A 17,774-nucleotide genomic window follows, 5' to 3' on the forward strand; every position below is an offset into this window, starting at 1 on the left:
AAAACAAACCACCCCTCTTTTCCTTCTTAAAAGGAGGCTGTGCAGGAAGGCAGGGTTGTGCACAGATATTTTACAGACGAAAGAGACAAGAGAGTAAACATGTGAAGAAATACCCCAGCTGCCTTCAAATGAGTCCACCTTGTCATCATTTTCTTCACTTCTGCTTTTTCTTTTCCCAAGTGTAATGCTACAGAAGAGTAAACACATCTGTAGCTTACAACATCTAAGTGAGCAATTAAGCCACAATAACCAGGTTCTGGTTCTTGCCTTCTCATTGCTTTGCCATTTTACAAGTGGAAAGGCAGTGCAGTCCACCGCAGGCAAAGATGTGGCAGCATTACCAACAGATCTAAGTGACCTTAGCAGGTGTCAGGTTCAGGCAGCAGGGGCCATCTCCCACCTGTGGGTACTGCCAGGACAATGGTTCCTGCAGACTTCCAGCAGAACAGCGTGCACGACACCAGCACGAGGTGGATGTTGAACTGCCCAGCCTTCTCAGCTCAGCAAAATGGCCATTCTCATCCTTTTCACAAAGGAATTTTTCTCTTCAGGGCTCAGAAGGCATTAAAAAAAAATAAAAATAAATCACTTTCATCTGTTGAGGCCTGTTGAGACTTAGTGACAATGTTTGTGAAATGTGTTGAAGCTGTTTAGGCTTACCATGAACAGGTCACAGCACACAGACAGCAGCAACTGCCACTTGCTTTCCCACCCCTTTTACCGTGAGCTGCTTTCACATGGCACCCCAATGTATTTGTGTTTTTGGCCCAGGCCCGTAAGCACTCTCCTGCCAGTGACTTCTTCCCCAAAGTCTGAGCAGTACAGAAAAGAAAAACAAAAAACCAAAAGAGCATAATAAAACTCCGCTGCATACAATGAAATTATGATTCTAATGCAAGCTAATGTACTGACCTTTTGATGCGGCAACATAACTGAAGTGACTGAAGTCACTTGGGATTATTTCCAAAGGAGTTAATGCATAGGACATCCTCTTTCACTACATGCATGCCTCCTGAAGGGAAATGAGCTCACATGAGCAAGTAACTTTTATATTAATTGAAACACACTGCAGGGAGTATTTGTGTTCAACATTACATGAGGTATTGGCCTCCGTATTCCTATCATGTTGCAATAAGCATTTCATCATAGCTGTTTGCTTTTGCTGCCAGACTTTGTTTCCGAGTCACATCTGCACTGTCTAAGCTATCTGATAACTCAGTTAAAGGAAGGCTCGAACCAGGATCTGTGTAGAAAAACTAAGCAGCTTATAAGAGGAGTTTTAAGCCTGTTTATTACAGGGTGGCTTCAGCTACTATCCTAAGTGCCATGAAAAACTTACACCACTCCTAAAAGGAATCCTTTAGCAGGAAGCTATATCCTTCCCAAACTGAGGCTTCCATCTGCTGAACAGCATGGGATAATTGAAACCCTAAGGTTTCAAAATCCTGGCTTTCTGTTAGAACCTGTAAAATTCTACTGGTTTCATTTCAGAGATTTGTTTTAAAACATGAACCAATCTGAGAAACATCAAGGTACTTTTTTTTTCTTTTTTGAATCTTACAAATTTGACTTCTTGATTTCAAGGGAAGACATTAGTCTGATAAACACTTGATAAAAGCAAAATATAAGAAAAAGAGTAAAACTTTTAGTTGCTGGCGTGTGAATACATCTAAGGTCAACACCAGCAGCAGAAAAACTATTCTGCATAAGCAGCCCTTCTGACAATCAGATTAGTTCACAACAACCACCACTAGGAGCTACTATTATAACAAGAGAAAGATCAAGAGTAATTTAACAGTTCCCTTACAACTTGCAGAGACAGATCTACTATGTAACACAATACAATGATGAATTTTCTTTTCCTCTTGACTTTATTTTTCAGTACACACTCAAACTCCCCTAAGGACAGCATTTCTGCAGTGGGAAGTAGCACCTATAACCTAGAGGCGAACAGTAAGTCCATCCCTACTTACTCCTGCATTCAGTCTCCTTTCTGCAGCTCAGAGAAATAACAAGCCCCACTTTCCTCACATTTTCCAGCATTCCTTCACCACTAGTCTGTAAGCATGATGCTTCTTGAGCAAGGAGCTATGAATATGAGGGAAAAGAAAGGAATCTCTGATCATTAGAACACAAGCTGGACAATAGCATAGTACTTTCTTTATCAAAAATAGATTATCCTCACCACACACCCTTGCTGCCAGTTGCTGACCACAGAGGCAAGCCCTCATCTCCCTGACTCAGCCCCCAAAATACTAGGGGATACAGCTCCTCATCCCAGTGACTCACATCACCTGGCCACGCCTGTAGCAGGCCTTGAACTGAGGGTTTTATTTCCCAGGCATGCAAAGTGAAGGATGTTTGCTACAGGTACTCCAGCTCCCAAGCAATGAAGCAAAAACTTTGTTAATGCTAGGGGACTAAGGCTTTACTAATGATTCTCCACAGCCCTGACCTTGACTGTGATTTGGGCACGCTGTAGATCTCTCCAGATGTAAGAATGACTCACAATAACCTGCACCAAACAGCACACTATTAGTAAACATTTGGTAAAGGTCAATCTTGATTCAGCTGCTTGCTGATTTCTCACCAGCCACAGAACTCAAATCCCTCACTTCTGTTTCTCTGTCTTGTACCACAGACCAGTGAATTAGAGCTGAAATTCTCAGCTGTGTATAGACAAGAGGATACCTTTCCCCATATCAATCCTTCCTTTCTTAATTATAATGCCATCTTATTTCTTTCAGCTGTTAGCAGTTGAGGGCTCCTTCCCACTTCTTTGTGACTCTACTAATTTCTCTACAGAAATCCACTTTAGGGAATACGGGACTATTTTAGCACTCAGAATTATGTTTGGGCACAACTATACGATCTTTAAAGTCCTTTTCAACACAGGCCATTCTAGGATTCTATGATAGTTATATTTTTTAATTGTATTGCCTGACTGGGTCACCTCTTTATTTGGACATAAAGTAGAAGCTGAGCTTCAAAAGAAATACAGACTGCTCATGCCTGCTAACTGAGATCCGACCTGCTCCTGGCCTAATTCTGTTATTTCTATCTGTCTGTTTTTGTTGCTGTTCTTTTTTCTATGGTTCTTTTTCCTTGGCTTGTCCATGAAATTAAAACACAGTTAGCTGTCTCATTAAGGTTGTTGAGGATTCAACCATCTATCTGCCTGCAACACTTTGGAACACTTACAGAGACTTAACTTCTGAAGCGTTAGTCATAGAGCAGTAGTTCCAAGACAGTATTTTCATGGAGAAAAGGACTGGCTGAGGCACAAAAATTTATGAACACACTGCTAAGTCTCAGTTCAGACCCATTTATTCTAAGAACAACTTATTATGAGCACACCATGGGAACAACCAGGCCACATTAAGAGTTACTTCTCATTAAAAACCTGAACCCTACTTGCATGTATCACTGAATTGTGGAGGTGATAGCATTTTGTGGTTATAAACATGCACCAAAATATTTCAGTGAGACAAATAAAGCAGATAATGAACAACTCAACAAGGAAACAACGTGGAGAACTTCTATCAGCGTTCATTTTCAGTAATTAGTATCATGGCTTCATCAGAGATGTGCAAGGATCTATACGTACAGGAAGCTGGAGCACACACTCCAGCTTTGATAAACAGACAGGACACAAAATCTACACTCGGAAATGAAAGTTTTCCCTCAGTGTTTTTTTGGGAAAGACAGATGCTTTGTTAATCAGATTCTGTTTTGTCATCTCAGTTAAACAGACCACTTTGTTCCCCAGTTTGTTCCAGTTTGAGGATTGGACAGCTGCAAGTGTCCATAGGACTAGAGAGAATGGCTTCAAGCTGCGCCAGGGGAGATTTAGGCTGGACGTTAGGAAATACTACTTTTCTGAAAGAGTGGTCAGGCACTGGGATGGGCTGCCCGGGGAGGTGGTGGAGTCACTGACCGTGGAGGTGTTCAAGGAACGTTTGGATGTTGTGTTGAGGGACATGGTTTAGTGAGAATTATTTGTGATGGGTGGATGGTTGGACTGGATGATCTGGTAGGTCTTTTCCAACCTTGGTGTTTCTATGATTCTGTGAAATGACAGAACCGTGCTCTTTGAAGTTACCAGTACAGTTGACAGAACACAAGTGGGAAATGTTTTACCTGTCTGGACCCCGCTTTCCATCCTATCACAGGGAGGAGGAAAAAAAAGAAGCATAAGAAAACCCAGAGATCTACAGATTTCCCTAAGAAAAGATTAACTCAGGAGACTCACCTTCAAAGATAATTCAGGTTGATCAGATGAGAGTAGCCAAAGAAAAAGTGCTTGTTTTTCTTTCAGACTGTCACTGCTTTCATTTGCGCGTGAAGTGAGACCAGGAGGAACACCTCTCATCTTTTTCTTGGCTGCAAGAAGCTAAGCTGCTCCACAAATTTTTTAGATGGAAGTTTTTTGTTTAGAGCTCTCAGGGAGAGGGGAGGACACAAGAAGCAGCAAAAACTGCGATGGAAAAAAGCACCTGAATCCACACAGGGTTAGCAGCCAGCTAACTGGAATTTCTTACTGGTGAGGCTGGTGCCGATGCTCACAGACAAGGCTGAGGTACTCAGCACCTCCTCTGCCTCACCCTTGATCAGGAAGATCCCTTGACTCTGAGTTTAATGAAAATGTTCAAGAAGTAGAAGACTGACTGATATTGTGGGGTACATTAAAAGAAGTGTGGTCAGCAGGTCAAGAGTGGTGATTCCTCCCCCTGTATTGTGCCCTGCTGAGGCCATATCCGGAGTACTGTGCCCAGTGCTGGGCTCCTCAGCTCAAGAAAGACAGGGAACTGCTGGAAAAAGTTCAGCAGAGGGCCACAGAGGTGATGAGGGTCCTGAAGCATCTCACTCATGAGGAAAAGCTGAGAGACCTGGGGCTGCTCAGCCTGGAGAAGGGAAGGCTAAGTAGGGATCTTATCAATGCTGATAAGTATCTAAAGGGTGGTTGCCAAGTGGATGAGGGGCCAGGCTCTTTCCAGCAGTGCCCAGCAACAGGACAAGGGACAATGGGCACAGAATGAAACATACAAAGTTCCATACTAACACAAGGAAAAAATTCTTTACTAAAGGGATTACAGAACACTGGAGCAGGCTGCTTAGAGAAGGTGTCTCATTCTCTGGAGATATTCAAAACACACCTGAATGCTTTCCTGAGTAACACACTATGAGGAACTTCTGTGGCAGGGGGTTGGACTGGATGGTGCCCTATGATTCTGTGAACTTTCTGGCCCCTTACTGGACTCTCTCCAGCATATCCACATCTCTCTCGTGCTGGGGACCTCAGCATTGGACACAGCACTCAGATGCATCTCTGCCAACCTGATGGCTCTGTTCTTCCTTCCTCTTGCAGCCTGGGAGCCTTTTAGCTTTTGAGACCACGAGGGTGCACTGCTGGCTCATAGTCAACTTGGCATCCACCAATACTCAGAGACTTTTCTGCAAAGGTGATTTCCAGCCACTTGGCCCCAGTATGAACTGTCAGTGGTAACGTTTCCTCAGATGTAGGACTTCGCATTTCCCCCTGCTGAAATTTATGATGTTCCTGCCAGTACATCTTCTCTGCCTGTTAAGATCCTTCTGAGCGGCAGCACAAATGCATCCAGCAGCTTCTCCTACTCTCTGCAAGCCTACTGATGGCACATTCTGCTCCAACACCCAAGTCATTCATGAAGATGTTTAGCAGCACAGGAGTAATGGAATCATAACATATCCTAAGTTGGAAGGGACTCCCAAGGATCACTGAGTCCAGCTCCTGGCTTCACACAGGACCACTCAAAGATCAAATCTTATTTTTAATATAATTGTCCAAACACTTCTTGAACTGTGGCAGTCCCAGTACCTGGGGTACAACAGTAGGTAATGGCCTTTAGCTAGGCTTGATGTCACTGTATACAACCTTCTGAGCTCAACCATCCTGATTGTCCTATAACTGCTCAGGTTTTGTTGTTGGTTTTTTTTTTCTTGAAGACAAGCACAATATTTAATTTCTTCCCCTTGTTAGGAACCCTGTTCACTGCCATAACCACTGAAAGATTGAGTGTCCTCACAACACCATTAGAGAGTCAATGATTGCTATCAGTTACAGATGCATCCTATAGATTTATGTTCCGTTTCTTGAAGCATTCTTCTACTCAGTCCCTCTCAACCAAGCGCCAGCCTTCCCTTCGCTAACCTCAGAAGCCCATGATTCCCAAAGACTTTTTTTACCACTAGATTCTATAGCAAAGAACACATGGCATTCAGCCTTCCATATGCCTTTGACATAGAGGTCATAAATGGGGTCTCCTATCCCATTCAGAAGCAGCTCTACTTTTTCCCTAACCATCTTTTTGCAGGTGGTATACATGTAGAAGCCCCTTACTGCCTTCCAGAGGATTATGGTTCCAGCCATGATACAGTCTTTGTTACTCAGTTGCAGGTGGCTGGGCTTTCCTAACCCCTGCACATTTGCACAGGCTCTTTACATGCCTCATATTACCTATCCCTAATTCTACCTCTTGAATGGTAATCACAGCCTTCTAGTACAAGATGCAGACTTGTCACAGCTGTGCATGGGAGGTCAAGCAAAGGCAATGAATTGAGAACCAAAATTAGGTTGATGGGAAGGGCTTCTCTGGGCCCTAATTACAAAAGTCAAGCATCAGAACAGGTTTCCTAGAGGTTGTGCAGTCCCCACTGTTGGAGACAGTTTCCAGACAGGAAGAGACTAAGCCCTGGGCAGCCTGGTCATGATCTCACAGGCAGCTTTGTTGTCCTGAGGCAAAACCCCACCAGTGGATGAAGCGAGTGAGGGCATCAGCATTCATCAGCCAGTGGGCAGACCAACAATTGAATACAACAGCAACTAGATTTTTTAATTATCTCTGGAAAGCATCAAGCCTGTGTAACAGCAGGGTTGTTTATCTTGATACTAGCTTTCCTGCCCCGTGTGCTTACTTCCCTACTTTCTATCCTATTCACCTACTGCACTTTAGCAGGCTCATCAGGAGGCACAGTAGATGGCAGGGACACAAGGTATCCCTTAGACTGTGTATTATCACTCGATCAAGTAACGCAAATCAATACCCAGGGAAACCTTTGTACAACAGCAAGGATTTTGCTATATACTGTACTCACGTCTACCAGACCCCAATGGGACACCTGTACACTTCAAATTCAACAGACACAACAGAAGGCTGAAATTTTTGAATAGGCCATTTATTGAGAGTTCAGATCATGTCTCCCCACGGTGCATAACACACCATGAAAACAAAATACAGAAGATCGCTTCAGTAAATACACACTGGTTAAGCAATGCTACTTTTTGGCAAAGTGCTGTATTTCGTCAGCTTTCGGCTTGTGTTAAACTATTAAAAATAAGAGCGAGACATTCTTCCATATCAAAAAGACTGCTACAAATAGAAAGTGGCTCTGGAAAGAAGCTGCCATATATGCATAGACTGATGTACAGTATTAATCCTATCTGAAATGTCCCTTTTGTATCTTCAAGTTTGCTGTGTAAAGTTACACCTAGAAGGCACAGTTTAAAATGCAGATCTGTCTGTTGACCAATATATGAAAATATCATTTCAGCAAAATTCATGAATATCAATCAGTTTGAGACACTGCAAGGCCTCCACTTTTACAAGAAAAACACATTTTAGTACAGTTCAAAAACCATATAAAAAGCCACACAGCTCACTATTAAAATGAAAAATCAAAACAAATCTAATCACCCAATAGCTCCAGGCATAAAATGGGACTAGACCAACATAAATACTTAAAACAAATTAACAAAAAGCCATTGATGCAGTACTATCTCACACAACAATACGGTTTCCAATATCACAAGTTGAGAAGCACAGCTTTGTGCAACAAAACAGTTTATATCCTGAAAGATATAGCAGTTCATCACCAGAAAGTTATCTAGTAATGTAGTATTAAAAAAAAAGATCAGTTTCTCCCAACTCTAGGAGCAGTCTAAAGTTGCATTTACTTGCCTGCTAAGAAGAACAGACCAAGGCTCTCATTCTAATGCCTGGGAGCCTTTATACTCTCAATTCCATCTCCCTGTTGAGATCAAAGGATTACTTACTCCTTCCAACACAGGGAGGTGGAGACATCATCTTCCTTCATTTAACTTTAAGAAAATTAAAGCTGAAGGAAAGTAGTTACTTGATATATCAAGAAAAAAAAAAATACAGGAAAGCACAGAATTTTCCTGAGCTTGAAAGTTGGCAGTGAGGAGAAGGAAGTTTAAGCTGGACAAAGAGTTGGAGTGGTAAAGGTAGATCATCTGAGGCAAGTAGAAGTTCATGCCAGATACAGATACGTACAAACGCAAGACTGGAGAGACTACAGCTACTTGGAGATAAACCAGAGCATTTGGACCACAAAAGTTTTGTATGAACATGGGTACATAAGGCTTTAAAGAGCAGTAACACCCTCACTGCTATTTCTGAGCCTCATAACATGGCCAATTTTGTTCTCTTTCCAGTTCACACAAACTCCATGTGTTTTAAAGACCAGCGTATCCAGGAAAGCACCACTTGCTCTTACACATGCATGTATTTGCCAACATCCCCTTGCAACGACCCTATCTAATCCCAGGTAAGCAGCAAAACTGAAGTGAGAAATGAAAACTGAAATAAATGCTGTTTTCTGCATACTAGGTATGCTCCCCAGCAATTCCAGCTGCACTATGTGCAGTAACTACATCATGCACTACACTCTAACTACATCAATACTAATTCAAATTGTTGGGCTTCTGAGAAAATTTGAAGCATTTGGATGGATTCAGAAAACAAGTGTTGCAGGTCTGGAACAATTCACATTGACATCACCCAATTTCCAATGCTCCCCACATGAGTCCTTATGGAAACTTCTGTCTAAGGATTACTGGAAGACATGACTGAATGCAACATTAACACTTTAATGCCCTAGGCACCCAGCACAGGGAGGGGAAAAAAAAAAAAAAGGACCACACAACATTTGAGCACTGACAGAAAGGAGGTAAAATTACTTATTCCCCCTTTTTTTTGTGAGAATTTGTTCCCTCTCTCCTTCAAAGAGATTTAACCCACTTTCTAGATTACCTATCAGTGTTCAGTGTGGCTGCAGTGTAATGTACAATCTATTAATAAGCTGGGTTTTTTTTTTTTTTTTTTTGCCTTTAAGTGCCCACCTACTTCCAATGTATCTTGCAGAATGTTCTTAAGAATGAATACTTAAGTATGAATACTTAAGTATTTATTAGTTTTGAATGGCTTTTCTTTCCTGGTGGCCCACAAAATTAATATTCAGTCTTTCTGCTCTCTGTTGACTTAAAGAAAAAAACACTGCTGAAGTGCCTCAAATTTAATATACCATTATCTGTATTTAGTTCTGTAAGACTGTTTCAGCACTCTCTTCTCCTTGCTACCCACTGCCCTTCATTTCCAGTCACAACTGATCTCAGACTTGATTAAGTGGGAGGACAGGTGAGAAGAGTTAGAAGAACTTCTATCAGAAGTCCTCCTTCCAGCTATTTTCGAGCAACTCTCAGCCTGTAAACAAGAAAATCTAACAGCAATCTGCAGCTCAGAAATAACTGAGCATCAGCCTGACTTCTTAGAAAAAGCAGTCAGCTACCAGTGGGATTAGAAGAACAGTTGATCCACTATTTTTTGGGGTAACTAGACTACAGAACAAATGGAATAGATTAGGTTTTAGAAGAAATTGATCTTCTTCAATAATAAAGAGAGTTAGAAAGGGAAGAGAACTCGAACTGTACCAAGTAGAACAGTTCAGCTCTCCGGGTTATGCATCTGTACTTAACCCATAGGCCCACTTTTCCTTTCACTCCACTGTGAGGTACTTCATCTGTAACACCAGTGCCATGGATACTGCGGAAATACCAAAGGGACGTTTAACCCTTTTCTGATACTCACATTAAGTACCTAACACAACTACACAGACTCCATGCAAACACAGGTAGGTACTAGGCAATTCAGATTAGTTGTCCTTGTAACAGTTCAGCATAGCTACGTAATATCCACTAGCAGCTACAGTATTTCCTTGTTAGAACTTAATCATGTATGCCCAATACAGAGAGATACACAAGCTGTCAAGTACTTGTCATTAAAGCATATGGCTAACTTCAAATTTTCAAACTCCACTTTGATGAATGCAAAGACGTAACTGATTTTCTATCTCAGTCTTTTAAAGAAGCTTAACTATCTATGAACCTATCTATACATAGTAGATAGGTCAGCACATGAGCTACTGTACTGACAGGCTTCTAAGACACCCATATTTAACATAATTTAGACTTGCAGCAAGATTTTTGGAGATGTGTCACTTCAACCAAATGCATCACTAGTTGTGTGATTGTGTCTGAGGGAATCGATGATCAGCAGCAGGCTGACCACACTTACCTATGCATGAAAACATGAGCAACCTAAGAAACAATCAGATCATAGATTAAAACACGAGAGCCATCAGTAATTGAACTGACGCTGGCAAGGCTGGTGAACAAACAGTCCGTTGTGCTTGATATGCCGAGAGTGGCAATCCCTGGTGAGGTTTTGGCGACGGAGACCATTTCTGTTGAGATAGTGTCTTTCGCTGTGTTCTTTTATCCAGTGGGTAGGACGAAAGCTCTTGTTTTTTTCCAGAAAACTTGAACGAGTAGGAAGAGCTGTGACAAAGCAGTGAACACGCTGTCCTGTTTCATTTCGGGCCTCCAGTCTAGAAACAAAAGAAGCACATTTAGATTGTTTCCGAGTTAGGTCTGAAAGATGCAAGCTACGGAGGGCACGAGAAGATGAACATCCAGCATTTCAAGAAGGAGCACACTGACTGTACTGGACAAAGATCTGGGCTCAAGTTAAGCCAAGCCAGTTTAAGAAAATCAGATTGGTAAGCAGCACTGCCAACTTGCTTTTGCCACCAAGGCAACACAATAGCTTTTGGGCTTCTGGTGTATTATGCCACTGTGCCCTTACTTTCCCACTCCACTTCCCTAACCTCACAATACAGCACAGATCAGAACGTGCGTCACCGATCCAGCTTTAGAAGACTTAAATTTATCCGACAGGCAAAGTTTGGTTTAAAGAAAATCACCTTGAACACTGGTTGTTTGAGCTGAAAACAAAAGCACACTAATGAAAGCGTACATTTGGATTGTGAGCAAGTAAACTCAATGTTCATGCACAGGAGTGGGAAAGACAGACAAGTTGCAACACACGCTGGAATGATCTCAAAAGGATCATTCTCTAAACAGTCCTCTTGATTTTACGAGTGGAGAGTCAGCAGTTTTGGCAAACCTTTGCATCATGCACTAGTGAGAAACAAAACAGCAGCCTATGCAAGCAGGGACTGATATACTGAGAGAGGACTTCCCTACTTCACCAAACAATCATTGGCGTTTCCTGAAACTTCAAGAGCAAAGGTAAAAATAACTTGGTGGTTTTAGAACTGAGAAAAGCAAATCCCAGGTCTGAGAGCCACAGCTGGCGTGAGACCAGAGGCACCAGTGTTAATGGTCTTCTCCCTTCCCAAGCTACCAGTGAGCAACTCACTGGTACCCAGAAAGGTGTCTGAGAGGCCAGGAGTTTGCTTAAGCATGAGCAAGAAATCCCTTCAGAAATCTGTCTTTTAGCAGTAGCATGCCTCTATGAAGTATTTTTTGGGGGAGAGGGATTAGTTTGCATTTATTATACAACATCCCCATGGGCTCCTGGAGAGTCTGTAGTAAGCGTGGACTGCCATGACCACGGTTCATCCTTCTCAGTCTCCTCTAGGAGGTGACTGGCACAGGGTTGAGCTCCTCTACCTGCCTCCATCCCATGTAGAAGGATGTAAATGCTCTGTCAGAGTGGAACTTTGCCCCTACTCTCTCCTTTTTCTTTTAAATATCAAAATCCACTTAATCCACTTGCTTTTTAAGCTCCTAGGTGACTTGAAGCAACTGCGCCAAAGCCTACAGAATAGCAATATGATATGCTCATTTTCTTCTCTCCATTCATTGGATTTATCCTAAATCTAGCACTTCAAAAATGAAGCAAGAAACAAGTGATAAGAACACAAACCTGCTCAGCAGATTGCACCAGCTCAATTTACACAAGGGTGCCTGCAAACATGGGGCTACCATTTTCCATATATAATGGCTTCTTCATAAGTTCCATAGTGCTGGAGCTGGAACTCCAGATGAAGAGAAAGCCTTAAAAAGTTAAGAAGCCATACCACAGTGTGCTTTTGGAATGTGTTTTTCCTAAACACACTTTTACTTCATGTCATTAGCTAAAGAAGTGCATTAACTGCTAATCCTAAGTGTTGTGACTTATTATGGGAAAAAATACAACTGACTGAAAGAACACAAGAAAAGTTTGTGCCATCCTTTCACTTTGGCAGGAATTTAGAAGTAACAAATGAAGTCTTTCAGTATTTTGGTATCTCAGTGGCTGCCTTCAGTAGCCAGGCCCTAGTGAGCCCCAGGCACCGGGAGAACTGGGTTGATGAGCCTCTAACCACATGGTCAAAAACATCTTTTTAGAGGGGCTGTATCTAAAGCCAGCCTGCTGCTCCATACACTTTGTGTGCCCAGCATCTGTGCTGCTAGAAAGCACTGCTACTAGTTACAATACACAGCCAGATCTCACAAGAAACACTAAAGGATTCAGACCCCACACCAATTAATATTTTAAAGTAATTTTTCTGCACTTAGCATTTAGGCTTGTTAACGCAGATGTAGTTAGGCTTGATCAATTTACATTATTCAGCACAAAGGTTAGTCCTAAAAAGGAGTACTGTTTTGGCATACAAGGCTCTAGAGGAAGCAGTGTTGCTAGCAAACTGATCAAACAAGAAGCACTATCCCAAAACAGCAGTACTTACTGTGCCAGTGTGCCTTAAGCAGCTTTTCTTGGCCCTACAACATTAAACGGCCAACCATTAAACCACTGGGGACTTAAAGACAGCTTTCAAAGCTTACTGTGCTTTCAGCACAATTGATTTTCCCAGTTTGTGATTTATCTCAGCTTTAGACTTGAGATCAACCCCCAGTTCTGCCACCCCACATAGTTGTGTTTTATACAGAGGTCTAGATCCTCTGATAAGGTAACAAATGAGAAGACAGCATGTGGAAATTTAATCATACACCAGTTGGGAAACTAAAGCTGAGATACTCAACACATTAAGGTTGCCTAACTCCACTGCATAACATAACACAAGATTCTTCTCCCAAATCATTTATATCATTGCCTCCTGCAAAGAAGTCACCAGAGAAGCCAGTATCTGACTTCAGGTGTTACTATCCACTGGAGACTACTCATCAAAGCTGGTCTTTCCTTTACTAGGCCATGCCTAAGAGCCTACAGTTGTCCTGCAGACTCCTTCTAACCCAAATTTTAAAAGGTGCCGAGTGCATATAGCTTCCCCCTAAGTTCAGCTAGATCCTCAGTGTTTGACATCACAAACTGCCCTCCTCAGATAATCACAAGGAATGCCATGTTCTGCACATGTGCTGGTATCAGCACTATGCTCAAAACACAGCAACGTGCACCATCTCAGTCACTCACTTCTCTGAAGTGAACAGTTTAAACATGACAAGGACTTGATCCAAAGTCACTGGGCATCTACCTACAGCAGCTTCTCTGCACTTTCATTGTTTTCCCATACAAAACTTTCTATAATTTAAGTAACTTTGCTGTCAATCAGGATATCCAAAACATTCCACTAACTCCAATTAATGGAACACAGGCAAATGTGTAGTGACAGCAACAAAAATATATTTGCATGCATATACACACAATATATGGTCTAGATGCATATACTGGGCACTTCACAGCAAGGAAGCAGTGCACCAAGAAAACATATCCACAGTAATCTCACTTAGCAAGGTCTTTAGAACTCAAGGCTAAAATGGCACAACTTCTCACCTTGGTCTAAGTAGAAGTTTACAGTGCAAATTCTCACATTGAGGGATGCAAGTTTTGTTAAGTATTTCAGTTTGGGTCTGTTCCACAAGCTGTGTGTACAAGATTTTATCTTCTATCCCAACCTATTAGTAGGTTGAGAGTGATAAAAAGAAATAGACTTCCTTGTTCAGACTGTTGGAGTAACATTTTTCAACTCAAGGTGACAGAAAGGGTACTGACTAATGTTTATGATAAAATACACATGGCTATAGAATCATTTGAGTTGGAAGGATCTTTAAAGGCCATGTAGTCAAATTCACTTGCAGTGAACAGAGACATCTACTGCTTGATATGGTTGCCCAGAGTCCTACCCACCCTGAACCTGAATGTCCCCAGGGATGGGGCATACGCCACCTCTCTGAACAACTTGTTCCAGTGCTTTGCCATCCTTATAATAAAACTCTATACCTCCTGGCTAAATATCTTTTCTTCTAGTTACAAAGGGGGCAAAATGTCTTCCAAGCATACACAATCAGCTACAGAGATACCACCACCAGTCTCAACAGAACTTGAGCGTGCTCTGTAAGCAACCTCTGGGCTCCATAAATACACCTCTCAGTGTAAGAGCTGCACAGCTAATTTCCTCCTAGCACAGTCATCTCTTATAACATCTTTCTAGGCAGGCAGCCCTGATCACCCTACTCAACCTGTGTAGTATTCATGTTATTCACTCGCTCTGAAATAAGCTGGAAAATTCAGTATTAAGTGTCTATACTGATGAAGTAGAAACCAGATATATTTAGCAGCAGACGAGCAGCACTTGCTTGGCAGAAAGCAAAGGTACCTGGGACTGCCTGGTCTGCAGAATTCCTCATCCCCACATCCAGTGTCGCCGAGGCTGTGGCAGGCATTGTGGACAGCATAGACAGACATGCTCGGGTGCTCAATGAGGAGGTTCTCCATAGGGCTGGTTTCCACTTTGATGGCAGTCAGCCCACCTGCAGTGAAACATGGCGGAGGGGTGATGAACCAGCTCTCCTCCATGGGGCATGACTCAAATTGGATGAAGCACGACTCGCCAGCCTCAGGCAAGTGCTCCAGGGGAGATGGCAGGCAGGTGAAGACAGGCGAGCTGCCTGCAGGTGATGTTTCAGCAATGTCATCTTGCTCCGTGGTGCAGTTAGTGCAAGTGTCTGCTGCAGATGATCGGGGGAGCCATCAACATCAGCGATTGCAGAAAGAAACACAGCAAGGTCACACGTAGTCAGAAACAGGATATGAAACAAAAACAGAAACAAACCCCTATCAGTATGTACACAAGTTTTTATGAGCCAAGGGGAGGGGAAAAGGGAGTTCCCTGACAACGCAGGTTAGACACGTAAAGCAGCTGTTATCAGCAGAGCAATACAACTGTGTAATAAGTCAAACACACATTTTATCTGTACAAGTGGTTCTGCTGAAGCTCATGTCAGGCTTATAAACCTGATGTAATTTTTCTCACCAGTTTACATAACACATTTTGGTGCACGTGTTCAGAAGGCACTCTGCACTTCCATCAACTTTGCCTTCACCAAGTTTCTGCTGACTGTATGGCTTCTTCACATGGAAACAGAACCAGTATGGGCTAGAGCTCACGTCTGACAGGTGCCTTACCTATGAAGTCAACTAGAATCCACTCGTCATCTTCTTTCTCACTGAACTCTGGCTCTTGGCTGGACAAGCCATCAATCTCTCCCATGAACATGTTATTTAACCTCTGGAACATTACTAAGGCAGGAACAAGACTTTGGCTAGTAGATCTTTATATCCAAGGTTCAAGGCACAGCTCACTCTGTTCTAGCACGGTGGCATAGACTTGAGATTAAAGTGCACAGATGCTTTATTAGTTTCGGTACAGGACACCGAGAGTCATGGCTGGTAAACAGTTTGTGTTAAACCTGCAAAAAAAATAGTGACAGGTGTCTTAGTGACAAAGCAGCAGAGAGCGTGCTGAGGGCAGCAAACTGAAGCCCTCTCACTGGTGCAGGGTGAGGGACCAGCAAAAGTCTGTCCCAGGAGACAGCAGACCCACTGGCATCCCAGTGACACACAGAAGAAGCCCAGATCCCTCCAAAGCCTTCCTCCCAGGCCCTCCCAGCTCTGCTCTACTGTTGGCCCACACCTCTAGGTGAGAATATCTACACAGAACCCAGGCCCACCAAACCCTCCCTCAGCACCGACCTCACTGACTTCACGGAATGAGGAGAGGCGACTTGGTTTAATTACAGTAATGTTTACTTCTTAGCATACTTCTCTAGATCTGTGTAATGACAGCCAGCAAGCCTGAGCCCTGCACACAGTGGTTGGGATGAGGGCACCCAATTGTTGCTGAGAGCTGAGCAGCCAGTTGTCCCCACACTGGCATGCTGACAGCCCTTGAATATCCATGTATAACCCAAGGAACTGAAGCCAGATGAATAAGTAACAGCTACATGTGAGTGTTCAGTCCCTAAACTTTTCTCATCTCACCAGAACAACATTTGAATTACTTCAGCTTGTTGGAATTCTTACAGAGAAATGCCTGCTTAAATAATTAACTAAGGAAAACGATATGCAGATATCCATCCAGAAAGGGACAGACACCACAGCAGACAAAACCAACCAACAGTACTCCTTACAGGCTGCATCCTTTAACAAGGCCTGCATGCCACCTCACCCACAGCCCTCAGACCGCACTAATGAGGCACACTGGCTTTCAATGTCAGTGTGCTGTTTCCTCCTCTCCACTACAAGGAAGATGCATGGTAACATCTGAAACTGCATTGACTTTAGTTGTTTTTCTAGAAAAGAGCTTTTTAACATGCCATGTTTTCACCTGATACGAGGCCATTAGACACCAAGCAGTAACATTGTTACTGAGAGTCAGCAGTGGGAGAGGCAGGGGAGAATCACACAGTCATTGAGTCTGGAAACAGTGAACTAGTCCAACTGTCAACCCATGCCCACTAACCACATCCCTTAGTGCCACACCAATGCATTTCTTGAACACCTCCAGGGACCACGACTCCACCACCTCCCTGGGCAGCCTTTTCCAATACCTCACCACTCTTTCTGAGGAGAGACTTTTTCTAATATCCAACCCAAATTGCCTCTGGCACAGCTTAATGCCATTCCCTCCCATCCTACTGAGGATTATTATTGAAGTTATTATTATTGAGGTTACCTGACAGAAGAGGCAAACCCCTGGGCAGCCTGTGCCAGTGCCTCACCACTCCTGAGATTTTTCCTAATATCCAACCTCAACATTCCCAGTGCAACGTAACACCATTCCCTCTAGTCCTGTCACTGTTACCTGAGAGAAGAGGCCAACCCTCACATTACACCAGCCTCCTTTCAGGCAGTTGTAGAGATCAGTAAGACCTCCCCTGAGCCTCCTCTTCTCCAGCCTGAACAACGCCAGCTCCCTCAGCCACCCTCCACAAGACTTGAGCTCCAGACCCCTCACAGCTCTGCTGCCCTGTCCAGGACACACTCCTGCACCTCGATGTCTCTCTCGTATTGAAGTGCCCTAAACTGAATGCAGCACTCAAGATGCGGCCACACCAGAGCTGAGCACAGAAGGATGATCACCTCCCTGCTCCTGCTGTGGCAGCGCTATTTCTGATACAAGCCAGGACGCCCTTGGCCTTCTTGGCCACCTGGGCACACTGCTGGCTCACGTCCAGCCGGCTGTCAGCTAACACGCCCAGACCCTTTTCTCCGTTCAGCTTTCCAACCGCTCAGCCCTACGCCCGCAGCGAGGCACGGGGCCGCTAAGACCGAAGCTGGGGACGCGGTTGGATGAGGGCGGCTGAACGAGCAGCGCCCCGCCCAGCGCACAGCCCAGCTGCCGGGACAGAG

General features: G+C 43.4%; 1 protein-coding gene across 3 annotated transcripts; it reads right to left on the minus strand.

The window, feature by feature from the left end:
• Positions 1–8,185: 8,185 nt before the first annotated feature.
• Positions 8,186–16,918, minus strand: TP53INP1 (tumor protein p53 inducible nuclear protein 1). Of its 3 annotated transcripts, XM_010709145.3 has the most exons (4): positions 15,549–16,914; positions 14,740–15,091; positions 12,874–12,907; positions 10,650–10,725 (listed from the first exon to the last, which is right to left on the minus strand). In XM_010709145.3, the coding sequence occupies exons 1-4, from the start codon at positions 15,658–15,660 to the stop codon at positions 10,708–10,710; spliced, it is 516 nt and encodes a 171-aa protein (XP_010707447.1). In that variant the 5' UTR covers positions 15,661–16,914; the 3' UTR covers positions 10,650–10,707. The 3 variants fall into 3 exon arrangements, with proteins under 3 accessions (XP_010707446.1, XP_003205232.1, XP_010707447.1); XM_010709144.3 differs by lacking the exon at positions 12,874–12,907 and having other exon boundaries at positions 8,186–10,725; positions 14,740–15,088; positions 15,549–16,918; XM_003205184.4 differs by lacking the exon at positions 12,874–12,907 and having other exon boundaries at positions 8,186–10,725; positions 15,549–16,913.
• Positions 16,919–17,774: the final 856 nt, after the last annotated feature.

Source organism: Meleagris gallopavo, chromosome 3 (genome assembly GCF_000146605.3).
Source record: "Meleagris gallopavo isolate NT-WF06-2002-E0010 breed Aviagen turkey brand Nicholas breeding stock chromosome 3, Turkey_5.1, whole genome shotgun sequence".
NCBI classification, from domain to species: Eukaryota; Metazoa; Chordata; class Aves; order Galliformes; family Phasianidae; genus Meleagris; species Meleagris gallopavo.

Bases quoted from the DNA above. Each gene is read 5' to 3' on its own strand.
- TP53INP1 (XM_003205184.4), bottom strand. From the start codon at position 15,660: ATGTTCCAGAGGTTAAATAACATGTTCATGGGAGAGATTGATGGCTTG. The intron at 15,092-15,548 runs GTAAGGCACCTG...GATCATCTGCAG, and splicing joins GATTCTAGTTGACTTCATAG to CAGACACTTGCACTAACTGC. The intron at 10,726-14,739 runs GTACCTTTGCTT...TTTTGTTTCTAG, and splicing joins TGCAGACCAGGCAGTCCCAG to ACTGGAGGCCCGAAATGAAA.